The 20,111-nt window shown below is 42.3% G+C and overlaps 1 protein-coding gene across 2 annotated transcripts; it reads right to left on the reverse strand.

Moving 5' to 3' along the window:
• Nucleotides 1-786: 786 nt before the first annotated feature.
• GAS2L3 (growth arrest specific 2 like 3) lies at nt 787-20,010 on the reverse strand. 2 transcript variants are annotated; one of them, XM_041120577.1, is made up of 12 exons: nt 17,487-17,717; nt 17,151-17,277; nt 16,346-16,474; nt 15,188-15,238; nt 15,007-15,054; nt 13,864-14,032; nt 13,334-13,452; nt 11,825-11,966; nt 8,278-8,341; nt 7,436-7,574; nt 6,052-6,159; nt 787-5,352 (listed from the first exon to the last, which is right to left on the reverse strand). In XM_041120577.1, exons 5-12 carry the CDS (start codon nt 15,034-15,036, stop codon nt 3,964-3,966), a joined length of 2,160 nt encoding a protein of 719 aa, XP_040976511.1. In that variant the 5' UTR covers nt 15,037-15,054; nt 15,188-15,238; nt 16,346-16,474; nt 17,151-17,277; nt 17,487-17,717; the 3' UTR covers nt 787-3,963. The 2 variants fall into 2 exon arrangements, with proteins under 2 accessions (XP_040976511.1, XP_029859000.1); XM_030003140.2 differs by lacking the exons at nt 15,188-15,238; nt 17,487-17,717 and adding an exon at nt 19,973-20,010.
• Nucleotides 20,011-20,111: the final 101 nt, after the last annotated feature.

The following is a 20,111-nucleotide window of genomic DNA, read 5'->3' on the forward strand; positions in this document are numbered from 1 at the left end:
GTTAGGATACTTATCTGAGAGTCTTGGGCTCTCTTTGTGTTTTATTGGCCAGCTGCAACGCCACCATCTCTTAAAAGCAAGCTGTAACTTAACATCTCTGCAGAGCTTGGTCCTGTAGGAACGAGTATGGTAGATGCTGTAAGAATGTACTTACTAGGCAAAGCTGAAGTGGAAGGGTAAGTATATCTACATGATTAGGCACCAGCATCAGACTGGCAGGAACTGAACCCACTCTGGAATAGGCAGAGAACTGCAGGTATCAAAACTTTTTTTTTTTTTTTTTTTTAATCAAATAGGGGAAAAAAAAAACCCAAACCTTAATTAGGTGACTCCAGTGAGAAAAGCCAATTGTCCTCTCAATAAAACCAATTAAGTTTCTGTTATTGATGGTAACAGATGCAGAGGAAGGTCTGAAGTTTGTTGACAAGATGCGAGCGTGGAAAATATTGGCACACAAGTGCTTTATATTTCAAGTACAGCTGCAAAGAATAAAACTCTCAGAGGTATACCTGAAACTACTCAGGCACATTGTCAGTTAGGAAAGAGTAGGAACTCCTTTCTACTCAATTAGTCATACTGAAACCAGGATCAGAGTGAAGAGGTCTTGAGCTCCAAACAAAGCAATGGATTAGAAGCAGCTATTTATGTCTTTATAATAGCCTGAGATGGAAGCTGCTATTTATATGGTGGTGCAGCAAAAACAAAAGCATTCTGATAAACATCCTCTTTCCCTCCCCGCAAAAAAACCCCAACAAACCCACAGTAGAAAAAAAAAAAGTGTGCATGTAAAAAAGGTGCAGTATATGTTTATTTAAAATAAGTACTTATACAGAAGGAAATCGATAACATGTGGGAATTCGGTCAGATTCTTGCTCCAAGTTATCTTTCCCTCACAAAAAGTAATACAAGCTGAAGATTAGACTTGCTATTTGGCAATGTAAACGTTGCAAAAAGAGTACGTCTTTCCATTAGGAGGTACTTTGTTACATCTTATTCTTGGCTCACCTCATGTTACATGACACCCATAGTTAGAATATGACCATGAAGTTGGAGACTGCAATATTCACAGAAGTTGGACCATGCTCAAATACACTATTTTTGTAATAAAACCAAACCAAGCCTACCCACGTGTAACAGGTGAACCATCTTTAGATTAGCTGTTAAGGTTTCAACTGTAAAAGCTTACACTTTTTATTTCATTTTGAACCATAAAATTCAGTCCATTACGTGAGATAATGGATCACAAAGATGAAGCCATCTGCTTCATTTTCTCTGAAGTTACAGTTCAAAAAGGTAGATATTAAGATAGCTTTACACTGAGATCCAAGAGTCTCAGTGTTTAAATTACTACTAAAAACTGTGTAAACGGTTCAAAAGGTGTTGTGCACTGACCCCAGCCAGCAGCCAAGCACCCACACAGCTGCTCACTCGCTCTCTCCCCTCCTTCCCCAGCAAGACAAGGAAGAGGAACAGCAAAAGCAAGAAAACTCACAGGTTGAGATAAAGACAGTTTAATAAGCAAAGGAAAGAGGAAAAAACCCAAACCACCAAGTGATACAAAGGCACTCACTCTCTACCTCCCACAGGCGGACTCCCACAGCCCAGCCAGGCTGTAAACAACGGCCACCTTGGAAGCCAACCCCTCACACCTTCTGCCTCTGCCCCGTTTGTGCTGCTGAGGGTGACTAGATACGATACGGAATAGCCCTTTGGACGGTTCGGGTTGGCTGTCCCAGCCGCATCCCTCCCAATCTCCTGCCCACCCCCAGCCTCCTCGCTGTGGGGCAGAGCAGGAAAAAGAGAAAGCCTTGACTCTGTGCAAGGACTTTTCAGCAACAGCTAAAACATCAGTGTGTTATCAACACTGTTTTAGTCACAAATCTAAAACACAGCACCATATGGGCTGCTATAAAGAAAATTAACTCCATCTCAGCCAGACCCAGTACAGAAAGAAACCCCAAAAATTCAGCTATTAATCTGCATGAGATATATCACATCGTAGCTCATTATTTGGAAGCCTGAAATCAAAAGCAAGTCATGTACTGTAAAATGCTTTCAGCATATGAAACTGTGTGCCAAATTTATCAAACCTGAAAGCAGTCCACTACAGTCAATACTATTCTTAACACTTCCAGTAGTGGCTTTGACCAGTGTATTTATAAAACAAGTAAGCCTAAGGCCCTCCCCAGACATACAACTTCGTATTGGAGCTTGTGGGACTTGTGTCCATGTTATTAAAACTGATCTGTTTTCCTCCTACAGTTAGGATATTGGTATTTACTGTTTACTCCCAGCAGGTTGTAAGCAGTATTGTACAGTAGATATGCATAAATAGAATCATAAATTAAAAAAAAAAGCTAACAAGGTGCTCAGAAAGGCAGCTCAATGACTTTGCCACTGCACACGAGAACTCAGTTTATGATGCTTGCTTACTCTAGTTCCAGGGGAAAAAAAAAAAATTTAAATATATAACATTGGAAGCTGCAGTTTCCATGCATCTCTTCTCCTGCCCATAAGTAAACATCCTGGGAATGGAGAGCAGAACTGATGGTCTGTGGAAGTCAGCAGTGTCTCTTCACAGACCTCAAGAGTGTGAAACTCCTCAGTGTTTGTAGAAACTGTTCATTAAATCCAAAGTAACCCAAACAACAGTACTCCCAAAACCAGTAGTTTTTATTAATCTACCATGAAACTCACTTCTGTTAAGGGTAGAGGTGTTGAGCACCACAAATGTTTAACCCACTGAAAGCCTTCAGGAGCTGAGAACATAAACAGTGCATAGCTTTCTGGCACTTTCAGATGTTTAAACGCAAACGCAGTCCCTTGTTACCCCTTTGGGAAACTATTCCTCACCTCCAGAAAGTAGGTAAGTAAGATGGTCTCCATAAATAAAACAAAAAAAGGCCACTGCAGACTAAGACTGCCCACAAAAATTAACCTGTAGCACTGAGAGAAGTATTTAGCAATTTTTACACGCAAAGGCCACTCCTGTGGAGCAGTAAGGCCTGCCAGTGCAGGTCAGTGCTTGCAGCTCTGCGTTGCTGGAGCTGGGGCTGCTTTGGGGCTCCAGCCGCGGGGAAAGCACCTTCCCAGCAGCTCAGGAGCTCCTCTCCGAGCAGCCAGAGCTTTCTAGGGAAGACTGGGCTCACTTACAGTCAGATGTGAGCACGAGCTAAGCAAGGTTATCTGCCCAGGGATTTAAAAGTAGCATTGCTCACCGAAGGGATCTGTCACGAGCTTGAGAGGCTAAGGCACAACAAGAGCGAGCGATCGACGTCGGGATTTTCCATGTCCAACACCACAGACCAAGAAGGCTCCACTTCCCAGAGAGCTGAAGCCATATTAAGGCACACGGGGGGCACAGTGAATGCTGATAACAGCAGCTGTCGAATCTAAACATGACTAGAGATCTCTTTCTAATACATGCAGGTGACCCAAATTTGGGTTCCGGGACACAGATGAACTAAAAAAAAACCCCAACCCCACAGTTTCGTTTGAGGTATTAGAAATTTTACAGCTTGTGCACAGCTCTATCGCTTGCCACGGGCCTTGATGCAGATGTGCCAGAACCACCAGAATCGCTCGGGTTCTGCCCTGGGTAGATGTTTCTTGGGCAGGCTTCAATCCCTTGAAAATAAGCTGCAGCAAAAGCAGCAGCCCCAGCTCCCCTTTCCTCGCTCCCGCCTTCCCCCTGGCAGGTCAGGCTAGCAGCAAACAGGCATAGTCTCTATTCCACAGTGCTACACAGCAAGCAAGCTCACTTCTAAATATATCCAAATAGAAGTTTCTAAACTGCAAAATAAATACAGTTCTTACTGTAAGTTATGCAGCAAAATGTAGGTTATACCTAATATTTCATGGTAAATGTAGTGTTATTTAACTTTTTTCCTTATCCTCAGTGTAGCAGATACAAGAGACCCATTCAAACAAAATTAAGACTTCCACAGAAAGTAACAAATAAGTTTACTTTCTGGGTTTTTTACTCCCTGTCATAACAAAGTAGTGATCATCTTGCCTGCTCTTCATAGGAGGACCTTTTGACACAGCAGGCGTTCCTTTGTTACACGCCGATGACGATTTTCCCTCAGGGAGAGGCTTCTTGGCCGCTGGGGCCAAGCTTTCATTTGCTTGCAAGTTTTTGGTCAAAGGCTGACCTTTTGTGGAAGGCTGCACTGGCTTTTTGGTCACTGCTGCTTTGGCTGAAGTTTGAGGAAGCCGTACAACGGATAAGGGAGTGCGTTCAGGAGGTTTGGATGAAGTGGGTCCGACCTGAGGGGGTTTACTGACATTTGGCTGCTTATTGGCAACCGATGATACGGTTTTGCTTGTGGATACCAGCGTAGGTGGTGACTTCGATGCTTTGCTAACTGCAAGGGAAGGTGCAGAAGCTGAGTGTTTTAGGACTGAAGCACTTTTGAGGTTCCTTGCCAGGTCAGAAGCTGTTTGTGGAGCTTTCGGAGGATGCCGAGACCCAGTTCCTGAGGTCTGCATAGCGTTTTCAGAAGGAGATTTTGCAAGGAGCTGCTGAGAATGTGCAAACTTGGCAACAGCACGCAGGTTTGTAACGGGTGGCCGAGCAGCCCTTGGAGCAACGGAATTCGCTTTGGTTTTAGGGACAGATACAGCTTTACAGTTAGCAGGGACACGCTTCTGTTTCGAAGCCATCGTTTCAGCTGTCCCAGGCAAGTCAGACGGCTGTTTTTTAGAGGACGAGAGGGCAGGATGCAGCGCTGGCGCCGGGGAGCCCTGAGGCAGGGCAAATTTCACCTTGGGAGCATCGGGAGACCGAATACGTTTGCGCAATGTTTCGGAGTGAACAAGAGCCGTTCTCGCTCCTGCGGGCGAAGATCTTTTGTTTACAGGCTGCGAAGGAGCAGAAGCTGGTGAGCTGTGTGCAGGAGACTCCAGTTTCTTGGCAGTACCAGTTAATGGTTTGAAAGGAGATTGCACGCCTGTCGCTGAAGACCCTTGTAATTTGGATCTGACTGTCAACGGCTTGGCTGTGGAGGACGGAGGCACTGGCGCCTTTGGTGATGCCAGGGCAGGGGACTGAGGACGTTTAGATAAAGCCTTCTTGGCACTGGCCCCGAGAGCTGAAACAGGAGTAGGGGGTTTCGATGGCTGCTTTTGAATCATATTGACAGCTGACATGGGATTCATAACAGGAGGCTCCTGAACTCTAGCTGACGAGCTGGGGACGCCGTCACTGGTGATCCCTTTCTGAAACGCCAGGATTTTTTGTTCCAGAGTTGCAAACTGAAGCACTCGGCATGGATCATATTTAAGCAGAAAACCTTGAAGAGTGTCCCAGCCTCCACCAACACGTACCATCACATGCTTGCCATGTAGCATCTGAGAATGGAGGAAGAGGGGGTGGGAGCAGGAGAAGAACAAGAGAAATTTCTGGTTTGTTTTATGCGGCATTACATCTTCATCTAACATTAACATCTATTGAAATTGACTAAAAATAGGACCTCCTTTCGCTTAAAAAAAAAAAAAAAAAAAAAGAGAGAAGTTACATGATAAGTAACATTTATGCTTCCCAATTCTTTTAATAGACAGTTTCCCCTGCAGAGACAGTCATTATGTGTCAGGAAGTAATGAAAGCATACATACAGAAGACATTTTAACCATTCTGTCAGCATCTTTATTTAGTATACAGAGTTTTGGACACAGGTTTTGTTCAAATTATGGATGTCCTTGTAACACAAACTCTTGTGCCTGCTGAAGAGAGTGCTCAACTATCCTGCAAATTATAAACCCCAAGTGTCCAGATTTTGTACAAGCAACGTCTTTATATTGCAACTCGTTACTGAAATTTTGGAAACACCACAGGAAAGCATTAACTTACTTAGTTTGGTGTGGTTGTAAAATCAATGGTTGTAAGATCTAAGTAGCTACACCTACTTTGAATAGGGGATTGGATGACATGGTGCCCCAATATAAATCATTCTGTCATTCTAAAACCATACCATAAAAATGAGGTATTCTACTTAAAAGCCTTTCTCTCCCCATTATGAATATAAATTGGAATTCTGAGAAACTACTTACTCTTATGAAGAGTATTTTATCTCCCAGCCTGTAACGTCCCTCTGATAAATATTCAATTGAAAATCGATGGGAACAACTGCAGGGAGGATCTTCTGCTATATGTTTAACCTAGTTATTAAAATTGAAAGCATTTCTTAGTATTTTGACAGAGGCATGTATTTAACAGTTTATTGAGATATTTAATACAAGAACAGATACTGATATATTCATCCCATAATCTAAGGAAAAACTAGAATTCTATTCCCTCCCAAGAAAATATCAGCTACATAGGGCTTCAAAATGTAGGATAAAAGATTAAAAGAGAGAACAAACAGTATATACAAATATTTTGATTTGTTCTGATCTAATTTTCCTGATTTCTTCAATTTTAAATTATTTCTACTTTTGTTTTTAAGCTTTGTCCATAACACTATGCACAGTAGCATCAATTCCAACCACAGCCGTGTAAAGACACTGTTATGGTCTCCAGAAATTGAAACAAGTGCCTGGGTATCTCCTGTGACCAAATCCATTGCCACAGCTGACGCAGGGCTACTTCAGTGTTCTCCCTAACTCTTTGTAAGGCTTTTAAGTTAACCTTCTATGTGACACCCAAGAAGGAAACCACTGAAAAAAGGAGAAAAGGAGAAAGGTAGTCCCCAAATAAGTCCAGGGTTGGAGAAGGTGTGCCACTTACAGCCACTTAGAAATTTAACAAATTGGAAAGTCAAAACTATTGCCAAGCAGGGAAAATAGTGAGAGTTTTCAGAGAGAGTGAGGATCTGGTGGCTGACGTTCCCAAAGAAGTAGTAGTTTTACATTACAACACAGAGGACCTTTAAAATAAATGAATTTTAAAGTCTCAACATGCATTTTTGAGCAAAATAGGAAAGTTGTTCATCATTCCTTTTGGATCAATTCACAAGATGTACAAATCATTTCCTTTTCTGCATACGTATTCATTTCCAAGTGGTACAGCTACAGAGGTTTTATTTAAAGTCTTTTTTAAAAGAGTTTCATCAAAGCTTACTTTAACATTTGATGAAGTTTTATGAAAACATCAAATTGAAGAGAAGCATATGTTACAGTTGTAGAATATTGACACACCAGAAAAATTGAATGAGAGTATTTCTTAGACTCAAAGAAGAAATGAAGGGCCAGGGGGGGAGTCAAGGCAAGTTATATGCACTGAGGCATTAACTCCAAAACATATAGGACAGCATTTTGCTTACATTTTCAGAAAAAATAGTTGTTCAAAAGAGGTGCATACCCTTCTGTTTTCTATTTAAGGAGGCTCACAAATATTAAATGAAAACCAGCCTAGGCTTACTGAGCCAGATCATACAAGTACTAAATTTAAGAGTTTGATGTAGAGCCCACATCACCATAAATAAGTAGTACTTACTGCCTCATCTAGCTCCCCATGGTGACAACATGACTTTGCTGTGCTAATAGGTGATGGTGGTCCAGAGGTCATCAGCAGTGTTTCTTCTAGCTCAATTTCCTTCTCTAGTTTTACTAGTACAGGAGGTTCAACTCCATAACTCAAATACAAAAGTAGAGAGTTTAATTGCTAATTTACTAAAGAAAACAAGAAGAAACAGATGATGATAAACATGCAAAATTCTGAGCGGCTTGACTGACAGGGCACAGCACTAAATCAGTTGTAGGAATAGCTGCCTTGATAATCCAAAGGAGCAGCTCTGAGTTTCTAGTAGAAACCCTTCCTAAGGTGGTCTTGGAGCTGCCATTCTCTGGTACATTACTGCCTTCTCAGCAGTAAAAAATATTGTCAAAACCACACAATTTAGGTCACATCCAATTTAGATAAACTATCTTTAAAGCTTCCAGCTCTGCACTAGAAATAAATTAAAAGTCTAAACTTAGAGAGTGATAAAGAGATACCTGCCAAAAAGCTTAAAAAATAAAAACATTAAAACTGTATTTAATGTTCAGTGAGTTCTTCCAAGATGTACACTTACCTATAAGCTGAATGTAGCATTTAAACATACAGCTATAAAAAGCAGTGTGGATCAGCACCTCTCCATGAAAAAAGTCTGATAAATATTTGAAAAAAATACTCCTATTGTACAATGGTCCTAGAAAAACTACTCATTACTTTCTGTGTGGAATTAACATCTACTGCATTGCACTTAATGACTGCAGATTGTCTTAACTTTGTCTTAGTTTTTACTTAACAGAATGTGTTCTTCAACTTTTTGTTAGGAGCATGTGCGGATCACATACCTGGATACAATGCGCCCAATTTCCAACAGACAAAGATAGACTTGTCTTGGATCTTTGTGCAACACTAAAAGGGAAGAGAATAAGAGGGAATTACAGCTCATACTCTACTGTGGGGAGGCCTGTGCAATTAGGTACAGAGAAGGGAAGACAAGGAATAGATGACTATAACTTTGCCATCATTCTACCCAGAGGCAAGCTACATTATCATGGATAAAACTCTATATGCTTTCCAAATCTAATTTTCTGTTCCATAAAGTGTTTAAACCCATCCTGGCACTCCTGAAATCAAACTCTTCTCTACCTCTTAAGAAAAATACACATTATTTGGTTTTATGCTGTTCCTTCTTGATGTGAACCAGAAAGAAAGAGATCTGAGACTTTTCCCTTCCCTATCTCCAAATACATTATTGCAGTCTTACAGATGAAAAGCATTCAACAACTACAAATAGGAAAATATACTCCATCTGTTCATGCTCGTGCATGCAGACACAGATAGGCACACACACTCTATAGGTGAAAAACCGTAGGAGAATACACTGCAAGGGACCTAGGTGACAAGTGGATTGCTATGCAGCCAGTCAGCACGAGTGGTTTACACCCTTGGCTGCGAAAGAATAATCCGGGTGATTGTTACCATTTCAGTAAGCAACAGATCTTTCTTCTTCTCACTTTAAAAGTTCCGGGTGCCAGCAGGGTCCATCCATATGGCAGATTCACCCAGTTCCACGAGACGATACCACTTCGCCAGGGGCAGCTCCCCTACCCCATGCTATACCCTCATTTCACCTCTCCCTATCAGCCCCCACCTCCTGCCCCATCCACCCAGAGCTTTTCTTCAGAACTGGGTATCTTTGTGAGGCTGTATCTGAAAAGGATGGTCAAAACCCCTGACCGAAAGGAGGTGGTAAGAATGACGCTGGTTTAAGAGACAAACACTCAGATAGCCAAACAGCGTGAAGATGACTGTCACAAGTCTTCTGGGTTTGCTTGACAACTTTGAAATGAAAACATTCAATTATTTCTACTGCCGCACTGAAGAATGGAAGAGGCAGAAGGAAAACAATGTCTGTTTTGGTTTCTTGAAACTTCCATCTTTAGGTGTGCAAGGAAAAGGAAAAAGAAACAAGGCCATGAACAGAGAAAGAAAATAGTGTAAAATCTCACGCACAAGCAACTACTTCCTCCTCTGTCCCCATACAAGCCTCAAAACCGAAATGCCTTCAAGACGTTCTAAGAACAGTTGTATGAAAGTTTTAGAAAACAAACCATCCCTGTGCTTTCTTAGCCAACTAGGAATACTGCCTAATAATTCAGAAACCAAAGGCTGGGAGAAAGGTCATTCAACTCCTCTCAACCCACACACAAGGCACAGTTCTTTCCCCCACCACCATCAAGTATAAGAAATGGGAAAAGCTGTAGATACAATTTTCGTATCGTGTAACATTTATATGAACAAGTCTGGCTTTCTTCACACCCTGCAGTAACAACATTCAGTAGAAACTGGAAATTCACTCCGAAAAGAAACCTAATGAGCCAGCTCTATGTTTAGAGATGAAATCTAACATCCTTCTGATGTTCAATTTGATATTTAAAACGACTTTGCTTTAAATAAGACTGAAGTGTTTCCTAAAGTATAAGCTGAGTATGAAGTCAGATGTTCTTGTTTACATCATCTACTCCAGTTTGTATGTCTATTTTTTAAAAGATCTGATTATGAAGGGTAAATATAGAATAGAAAGTCGACACAGCCATAACCTAAAAGGTACTACACGTCATTTAATCTCTTTTTTGTGCGTGTGTTTGTCAGCTATAACAGAAGGGGTATAATTTGCCTGAATCCAGAAGAGAAAAATCCAAATATACCCCTAGCAGAGACCAAGACATTTGTTTTGGCTTGATGTCAAGGGGCATCCCATGATGGCTACTCTCCCTTTCTGCTGTCTCAGGAGCCACTTTATTTCCTTCACAGCCATCCACACTTTTCAGGAGGTGTTGCTATATGTATCTGATAGGGAAAAGACAATTGTCAAATTGTCTTTCCCTTATTTCATTCATAAAGAATGGCTTGAAAGTTTGATGGAGAACATCAGCGGAAAGAATGTTTCATCAAGGAGGCTGCAAGTCTGCTCATTTCAACTGCCAAAAAGGCTCACAGAAGATATTTATGCCATAAAGCAAGCTTGTGTCAAGAGTTACAATCAGACTTCAAAACACTTCTTTGGCTACGAGCAAAAGCCACAGCATTAGGAAATCCTGTCTGCTTATCTCAGGGAAGCTAAACAGGTTCTAGTTACCCATCCACTCACAGGAACAAAGATGTTTAAGCAATGTAATTCATACAAGTTGAACTGAAAAAAATACTAAAACTAATTTTCTTATAGCTCAGTTCTTCTACTTATCTGTATTTCAAGGCACTGAAAAAAGGTACACTCACTAGTTTAATCAGAATGAGACAGATGCAAATGAGGATGTTTTCTCAATTATTTTAAAAGATGACTTATCCAGTAGAGAAAGCATGGGCAGTCCAACTAGCAGGAAGAGGAGCTTGAAAGTAAAGCAGTTAATGAAAACTGTGCCTCCCATGTAAATAGCATTAAATGGCACAAAGACTTCACGAATATCTAGTAGATATTGCGATGAATTCATTTGATTATGGAAAACAAAGGTACTTTGCAATTTTTTTGCTATTCTGCTGACAGGCAGATATTTTGCCTTTTTTTTAAAAAAAACAAAACAAAACAGTATTTGGCTGTTGCCACAGAAAGGTTTGCATTAACTAATTTTTACTGACATAATAGCTGGTAGAAGAGCATTTCATTATTTACCATGCGATGAAAGCACAATTCCTCTTAATTAGCTGTCAAAAAAATTTTATTCCATCTGGAAGTACCAGTCTAGAAGCTGTTTGTTATAAGGGACAGACTGTGCAGTGGGGCAGGCATACACACAGTTGGCAATATTTATTTTTATAACTATCTTATTAAATGGGAAAACACAAATGGTTTAGAGTCATGTCAAGTAGGTCCTGAAGTAAATGTTAATTACCAACAGACTGTTGCCACTTCAGGCACAACGCCCTGATGTAGTTACCAAATTTAGCAGTCATGAATGCATTATTCTGAGGGCTTTCTGCAACAAGAATGAGCTCTAATACCAAATAAAGGATCTTATTGTGAGTTGACTCCATGGCCCTGTGGTCTTCCCGCACAGGGAAAGCAAAACCACACTTTTCTCCTCTGTTTCTCAGAGGGCCTTTTTACTGAAGGAAAACATGCGAGTTTGCTGCCCAGCTGTCACTCCCCCCTTCATCTCGCATGGCGACTTTTAGAAGTTTGGAAAAGCATCATGCAAGGTAGAGAAGTCACTGAACTGATTTGTCAAGGCTTTTGCTTGATCACTGCCTTAAAAGAAATAAAAGCATTAATAGCTTGGAAGAGACAGCCATAGTCGTGACAAAGGTTTCAAAAGACTAAACACAAGAGATCTCCCTGACCGGGTAGTTATCCACATACAGATCAAAGCAAAGCTTACAAAAAGCTAGATTTACCTAAACCTTCAGATTCAAAGAGGTAAGTCTCATCAACTCCAATGGCCCTACACCAGTTAAGAAAGTTGGCTGTATTATCTCTGGCAAAAAAAGATCCTGATGGAGCATCCTTCTTACACGGAACTTTTCTCATAGGAAAATTCTGGCAAGGGAAGAAAACAAAAAGTACATTGTGCACATCAACATTGCCAACAGATTTCAAAGCATATTTGCAAAGGAAAATAAACCGTGAATTCAGAGCACAGAAACAGCGGTTAGTAACTATTTTGTGTCACTGAGTGAACAATCCTTAGCTCTGCAGCCTCTCCCAAAGCTGCTGTAGACAGTTGCTTTCCCATTTCCCCATATGCTGGGCTAAAAGTCTTAGTGGTGGTTTCACAGGTCTACACAGTTATTCCTCGCTCCCAAGCTCTGCTCACAGCAGTAGAATAAGCCCAGAGAGAGAACCTCAAATCAACTAAACTGTACTTGGCTGCCAGATTTCAACATTTTAGAGCCCATTCTAGAAAGCAGAGGGAATCAAAAGGAAGCAAAAGGCAGTTTCCTTTAAAACAATTCAGTACTTTCTTTGTTTTTAAACTGGTATCTTCAAAACTAAACGAACAGTCCAAAGGTACACAAGTTGGGCATCTTGTCCTCCTTAAAAAAACCCCTAAGGATTTGCATTTATATAAATACCATTTGGCATCCTAACACTGCTGTCTTGTCCCACCCTCAGTTAATAATAATTCTAATATTAGTTATTGTATTACTTACCAGTAAATATCCATTATTTAAAATTACTGGTTTACTGGATAAAGAAGGTAAACACACCAAAAAAAAAAAAAAAAAAGGTGAAACACTTCCTCCTGCCCCAAGGGAAGCACTACCAATTAGGGCACATTAGCTGGTGATCTACTATTTGACAAATCCAAGCGTTGCTGTAGCTGTACTGGGTACCTGCACATCGAACACATGCTACCTGCACCAGCCTTACAGGGTTTTATACTCCAAAGTGACACATCACTATTTTTCATTGTACAAACACAGACTGCAAGTTGGTTGAGATTCACGTTTCAGCTCAGCCTTGGTTCCCAACAAAAACACTGAAGCCCATCTCCAGGTACATCTCAATATGGGTATTTTCACGGCTAACCTATATACTAGAGTTTAGCCACCAGTTGCTGGAACAAAACATTCCACCAAGTGCCCAAGGATGTCTTGTCCAACCCACACTGACATTATCAGGGGAACAAACTCCAGACTTGGACTAGATCTTCCTCTGGCAAGACTTCTACTGAAATCAAACTAAAAAACTAGTATGGACATTAGGATTTGACTAACAAAGTGCATAAGTCATTTGTTGCATAAGGACAGTTTATCCATCTATAACGCCATACTTGTTAATCCGTCTCTGGATACACAGCCCATGGATTGCCGCTTTGGGAAGCCTCACTCACCTGCCTTCCTTTTACTACTACTTACCATTAAAGACTTTATATATGTATTAAAAATCATAATATGACTCACCCTTAAGTTATTTGAGCTACAACATTTTTTAATTGTGTTTTGAAGAACACCAACCAATTGGCAGAGTAATACCCCATTGTCGAGTTCTTCTAGCAGTTGTTCTGCTTTGATTTCTATTCCTAAAAAAAGAAGGTCAATATTAGAGTTACTCCACAGAAGGTAAAGAAGTTTCATGTGAACTTAGAGGCAACTCAATCAGCATTCTATTCATCATATAATTTACTACAGTGTTAAAGACTGAAAATTAGTAGAAATATAAGTAAATAAAATCAAATATCCCCTTAATTAGATTTTAATTAGACTAACAAGATTCAGAAATATAAATTAGAAAGATTAATCATCCTACCTCTAAGAGGTGGCAGCTAATAAAAATCTGAAACCAAAGCACGCATTTTAATGCGATTCTCCTAGCCATTCAGGCTCAAATACACCAGATCTTAATAGTATTATAGATATTAAGTGTCAGCACTGACTGGCATATTGGAAAGCGCTTTGAAATTTATTAGGCAGTGATCTATTTTTAACCTCACCCAGCAAGCCAGACAGCCAGATCGACAGATCTTCTTGCATAGGCACCAGAGTTGCTTCATGCCGCACAGATATCCACTGGTCGTACAGGCACACGTCTGCCAAACCCGGCCCGTGCCTGGGGGTCAGGGGGCTCCGGGGACTTAAGGGAAGGTCATCTCCAAACCACACCTGCAGAAGATTCCAGAACGCTGAAGGCGGCGAGCTCTAATATTTGCAGTCAGATGACGAAAACCTGCAGTGCTGAACTGTGCTAAAGATCTATTATTCAAAGAGTAAGTGTTCATTCCTCTTCAGATACACCAAACCAACACAACAGTCATCACCAACGGGGCAGCTCTCATTAGTAACTCCCGTATCAAAAGTACTACTACTTTCGTTCCCCTGACTTCTTTGGATTTAAAACTACATACTTTCCTGAATATTAAATACAGAAAAAATGCATTAAATTTGCGGGTTTTTTTTCCTCAGCACATTTTAAGTAACGAAATCTGCAGTTTATCATATGATTTACTACAGACTACTGATTTCTCTGATCAAACATTTCAGAAGCATTTTGTGTTTAAATCATTAAAATGATGTTGGTAAAAGAGGAAACATATTCCCATGCGACAACATAACACACATCATGAACGTGAATCCTTAGCATTTCTCTTAAGGATTGCTTATTTTCAAACTGAGAGGTACCATTACATTTCAAGAAAAGGACCACACTGAAATTTCATTTACAAAATCCCCAAAGAGAAAGAGTCCCTCCGGTACTCTTAACTACTTGCTTTCAGATCAGGAAGTATGTGTGCTTGTAAAGTACATTTATTTATATTTAAGTGATTAACTAGAACATAGGGGTTTTAAAAACACCTCTTAATCATCAAGCAAGTTTTTAAATAATCTCAGCCTTTGACTTCAAAACCTTCTTAGGTAATAGCGCTTAGAAAGAGGAAGGATAACCTGCCTGATCTAACACTGGGTTATATGTCTTGTCACATTGCTCCATTTGTAAAATGGGAAAACTATTACTTTTTTTTTTTTTTTTGAACTAGAGATAACTCTGGGGATTCTAGCATTTCATCTGCTTCAGGGTAGATTTTTGTATTAAAAAAAAAAGTATTACACAGCATTCAAACATTACCAAAGGCATTTACCTGAACTGCATTCTGCATGGTCACCTGCATTTACATTAGTTTCTCCCCCTGGGGAAAGAGAAGAAAATCTTTAATACCATCCCTCCTGCTTTCATGAAAATCCCAAGAAAAACCCACCAGTGCTGTTCTGGAAAAATAAGAACAAGTTGAATCGGGAATGGAGGGGGAAAGAGGGAAGTACCTTAGGAGCTCAGGTTTTGATCCAGTATTCAGTCAACTTCAGTTCTCTGCCCTTAAGTAAAGCAGCAGTTATTACAGCACAAAGTAGCAACTAACTTTGTATGCATAAATAATACTCAAAGGTTTGCATGATTTTAAGGAGCTGCAAGGCATTTACTTTGCCAAAGAGAAATATAAATACTTCAAAACATTCTTGGATTTAACAGTGTTGGCATTCACCCTTTCCTTCTAAGCTATCACAAGTGTATCTTGTACATGCATGCATACAGACATATGCATCCTGAGTTTACATTATATACTTCGAAGATTATGAAAATCTTAAAGCAAGGAAATAATTTTGAAGAATGAGATTTCTTCTTGCATAGATACATGACAGAAATCAATGTTTTCATTAATTTCTGTTGGGATTTTGACTTGCCAGTCAGCTAGCACACACCTATGTTTTCAACAGAATGCTGCAAACTATCCCAGCAATATGGTTATCAGGACAATTCCCTGGCAAAACAATCCTTAAGGAAAGTTTTAGCAGCAACCTGGTCAACCCTTTCTCTCCTGAAGCTAACACAGTATTTTCCAGCAATGCTTTCAATCATGGAAAACCCAGCACAAACTCTGCACGGAGCTGGGCATCACTAAGTCTCTCCATGCAGGCTCCAGGTCTAGAGATGCGCAGTTATTACCAGGTTAGCTGCGTACACGTACCAGAAGGAATTTTCTTAGCATAATTCTCCACAGTGATAGTGGAGGGCATTACAACCTCAAAATGTATCTATCTGTGTCTTAAAGCCAGTTAAAAACAACTTTCTTGCTCCATTACTTAATAACTGCAATAAAACTTCATCTGATTAAGCTGGAAACCAGATTGCAGACATTGTCAGACAGTTTTAACTCATCTGTTTTCCTTTAAAAATAAATAACTTCCCTCTCCTGTCCCAGATGTTTAAGCTTTATATGTAGATGGCATTCTTCTCTCCTCCTCCATCTGTTGCACAACCTGGCCTTCCTACACAAAAGGCCAAACAGCCCATCACAGAAGACCCAATTCTCATAAAAATTCTCCCCCTTCCTCTTACCCAGAAAGCAGAACGGTGCCGTTTCCTCCCCATTTTTCCCTCCCACACTACATAGGGCCACACGTCAGGCATTTCATCCAACTTACCTCTACGACCAGCAAATAAGCAACCAGTTTGTTTTTGGGCTGAAGCCACTTCGTTGTATCAGGACTGCTAGCACTTCTCAAACATTATCAGGGACACTCCAAGTGATATCTTTCCCCCTCCTTTTATTTCTAGGGGGGGGGCGGGAAGAAGAGACATCATCTCCTTGATGTCATTTTTCCTTCTATGAATGAACAAGGGAAGGGCAGTGTATATACCAAGCATTACTAATGAGCATGTTATGCTTCCCACAGCTTTGTGCAGGGGAATACATTTTCCTTTAGCATAAGAAAGCTATTGTCTCAAGAGAGTTGCAGTAAGAGGCTTCATTGATTAAAAAAAATAAATAAAACAGCAGAACAGCCAGTAGAGAAGTTGGTCTCATTAAAATAAGGAGCTCCATATAGGCTAACAAGAGCTCTAGCATACTAACTGCCAAGGGAAAACAAAAGGCAGCCTAATTCACAGGGAGGACTCAAAACACGAACAAAGCAAAATATTCACACAACAGCTATCACAAGAATGCTCAGCATCTGCAGTTTTGTGGCATGCCTAACAAAAACTAGTCTTAAAAAAAAAGGAAAAAAAAAAAAAAAAGATTGGGGAAAATTGTGGCATTTGAACTTCAAGGGCCTGCTCTTCTAAAACAAGTTATTTTGTAAGCCCATATGCCAAAGGGCTCTCTAGAAAGTCAAACAGCTTCGCTCACTGACAGGGCATCTAAATAACACTTAACAAAAACCCCTCTGATGATACAGACTACCCTGCATAAGTTTTGAGTTGAGAAATTAATATAGTAACAATTACCCATTTTCAGATCCCAAACAGTCCAGCTTTGAGATCGCAGGGAATACAGATTAATGTAGCCTTATCACTTACAGGGAAAGGCGCGGGATGAGAAGACCCCGAAGTCTGGCACCTTCAAGTCGTCAGCCTGCAAAGGTGCAGAAGGTGCTGTGGTGAGGCAGATATGGCAGTACCAGGTAGATAACCAAATCATAACCAAATCTGACTTCTTCTAAAACCAGTTGGGTTCCCCGCATCAAAAAGCTGTACATAATGAATTAAGTATTTGATACTGAATTCAGGCAGCTCCAGCTAGAACCGTATCAGTTTCTACACCTGCCAGTTTTATCAACTCACCTTCATTCAACAGGTATTTGGTGTTCAGGGATCAGAGTCGTGAAAGAAAAGACCCCGGAATGAAAATGGACTGTATCGTGTCCCTTGCGCAGCCTCAGTCCACGCCATTCCCATTTCCAGGCCAGCTGATATCCCCAAGGTCCCTGGGAGGGCTCTCTCTACCCACTTCACCCCCTAAAACAGGGGAAGCACCAGAAAGCAGACACCGATTTACTGCCAGATGGGCGGTCAGCCCCAAATGATGTATTGGGGAAGGCAGGAGCTGCCTTCGGCTGGCCAACTGTCCAACCTCCAATAAAGGACTAGAGCTACGGATCAATGTCAGGAAAGAGGTGAGAAAAACGTACCTATCTACCGACACGTGGCGTAGGGACAAGCATTTCTCAGGAAAGGGGATGCAGACACATCCCACACATCACCCGCACAGGACAGCCTTGCAAGGCCATAGTCTGCCTCTGCTCTCCGGAGAGATGCCCGCCACCGTGCCCCCAGGCAATCTGAGAAACAGCAAAGTCAGCAAATACTAAAGCACTTTACACAAATTCTTCAGGGTGCCAAACACACGCTTTTAGATGCTACGCAAGATAGCCTGCTTACTATCAGTTGTATCAGGTTTTACAGATCATTCACTGGGGCCCAACCAGCAAGACACGCTACACTAATTACAAGCCATACTGTAGCACGAGATGAACCGAGTCCAAGACCCATTTTACTTGACTGCACAGTTTACAAAGAAACAAACAAACAAAAAAGATCCACAACTCCACAGATACCTAAAACATAGATGAAGCGGCCATTGACCCGACTTAAGTGGAACCTAAAGGGATTCACAGACTCATTAAAAAGCCTTGGGTTCACAGACTCATTAAAGAAACCTTGCGTAGAAACACTTTTACATCTTCACCCTGTATTTAAGATATATAACACATCATCTTCTATTCCATCAACACCCAAAGGCAGTCACAACAGACTAACCCAGAACAGCTGGAAACCGTAGATTAGTCTTGACAGTACCTACTGAAACCGACGTTTTTGAACACTCTGAAATGAAAGAAGCTGTCAAGTTAGTATCTGTTGAAACCTACTACAGCATAGCCAAGATTTTTTTTGGTACACATATCCTAACATGCAGAAGAAAAGAGGTAGGCACAAGAAGAGACATCCACAGAGCGCTACTCTCTCCGTCACTACAGCAATTACAGAGCCCTTTTGTTGCATTACTGAGTCAGCAGGTGCTCTGCTTCCCTGGGGAGGCCTCAGAGGCACAAAAGAGAAAGAACCAGACTAGTCAGTCCGAGGTGATGGGCTTTAAGGTGGCAACCAACTCCTCACATTAAGGCTCGCCGACTGCTCTCCTCGGGGACTGCCTTTCCGCACCTTTCGGTGACAGCACGCGGCAGCGAGCCCCTTCCAAAGGGCGGCAAAGGCCTTGGGTTCCCCTGTCGGGCAGAGAAACCCACCCGAAATCAGGGAGGAGCGCTCCATCTCGACAGCTGGCATCTCCGCAGGAGACGTGCCGACGGCTCCTTTACCACAGGAGCATCCAGTCTGGGGAGAGGCCGGTTAACACCGCACGCGTTAGCCCTGCCGCTCGCTCACGTTCACAAACCCTGCCCTCCCATTTCCACCCCACGCTTCTTCCAGCAAAGCCACGCTGAGGGGAGCATCGCTTGACGCTCAGGCAGCAGGCTGCTGGCTGGCCGTAGTCGGGAGGAGTTTGTTACGACTTGAATATAAAACCCCGTCCTATTATGAAAGATCCACCCAGTACATTTAGAATTACGAATGCATAGGCCAGCTATGCTTTATAGGTCCTAAAGGTATACATGTACTTTTTCCCATGTCTTGATCTGATACTGTGCCAAAGGTGACACACAGCATCCCTGGAATACAGCCAGCTTTTGGGCAAAGAAAGGAGCCAGACGTTTTTCGGCTTACTAAGCAATACGAATGAGCATTTTAGCCAAGAGCACTAGGGCAAATCTCCTACAAAAACAGCACCGCATCCTCAAACGCTTGCGTGAGGCACAGGAGAGACTGGTTTGAAGGCTGTTATGCAAAAACCCTCCCCTCTCCCTTCCCCAGGGTGAGCTTCCCGGCACTTCCCTTCCAACACCCATGCCGGAGAGGCGAACCGCGCCGGGTGGGAGCTGCCGACCCCCGAAACGGTGACCCAGCCGATCCCAGTAACACGCTTAGCCCCTTAGTACGGGGCTCTATCCCCGCCACCTGCGAGGCTCAAACCCGTTTTACAGCGCTCGCCCCCAGAGATGGGCGGAACGGACCGAATGCCGCAACTACACACCGACGCAAGCGGGACCCTTACAAGCCGCGCCCGCGGTTCCCACGGCTCGGGCCCCCCCTCATCTTCCCCGCGGGCCGGGTCCGGGTCCGGGTCCGGGTCCGGGTCCGGGTCCGGGTCCGTGGCACCACCACGCCGTCCCGCCCGCCCCCCGGCGCGGGGGAAGCCGCACCGCGGTACTTACCGCCAGCCGCCGCCGCCGCTGCGCGCCGCGCTCCAGCCGGCGCCCAGCACCAGGGCGCCCCCACTCGCCCCGCGCCGCGCCGCTCCGTTCGAAAGGACCAATCAGCGCCCGCGGGGCGGGGCCGCGCCCTCCGCCGTCT

The sequence above is a fragment of the Aquila chrysaetos genome, chromosome 26, assembly GCF_900496995.4.
Source record: "Aquila chrysaetos chrysaetos chromosome 26, bAquChr1.4, whole genome shotgun sequence".
In the NCBI taxonomy this organism is placed as follows: domain Eukaryota; kingdom Metazoa; phylum Chordata; class Aves; order Accipitriformes; family Accipitridae; genus Aquila; species Aquila chrysaetos.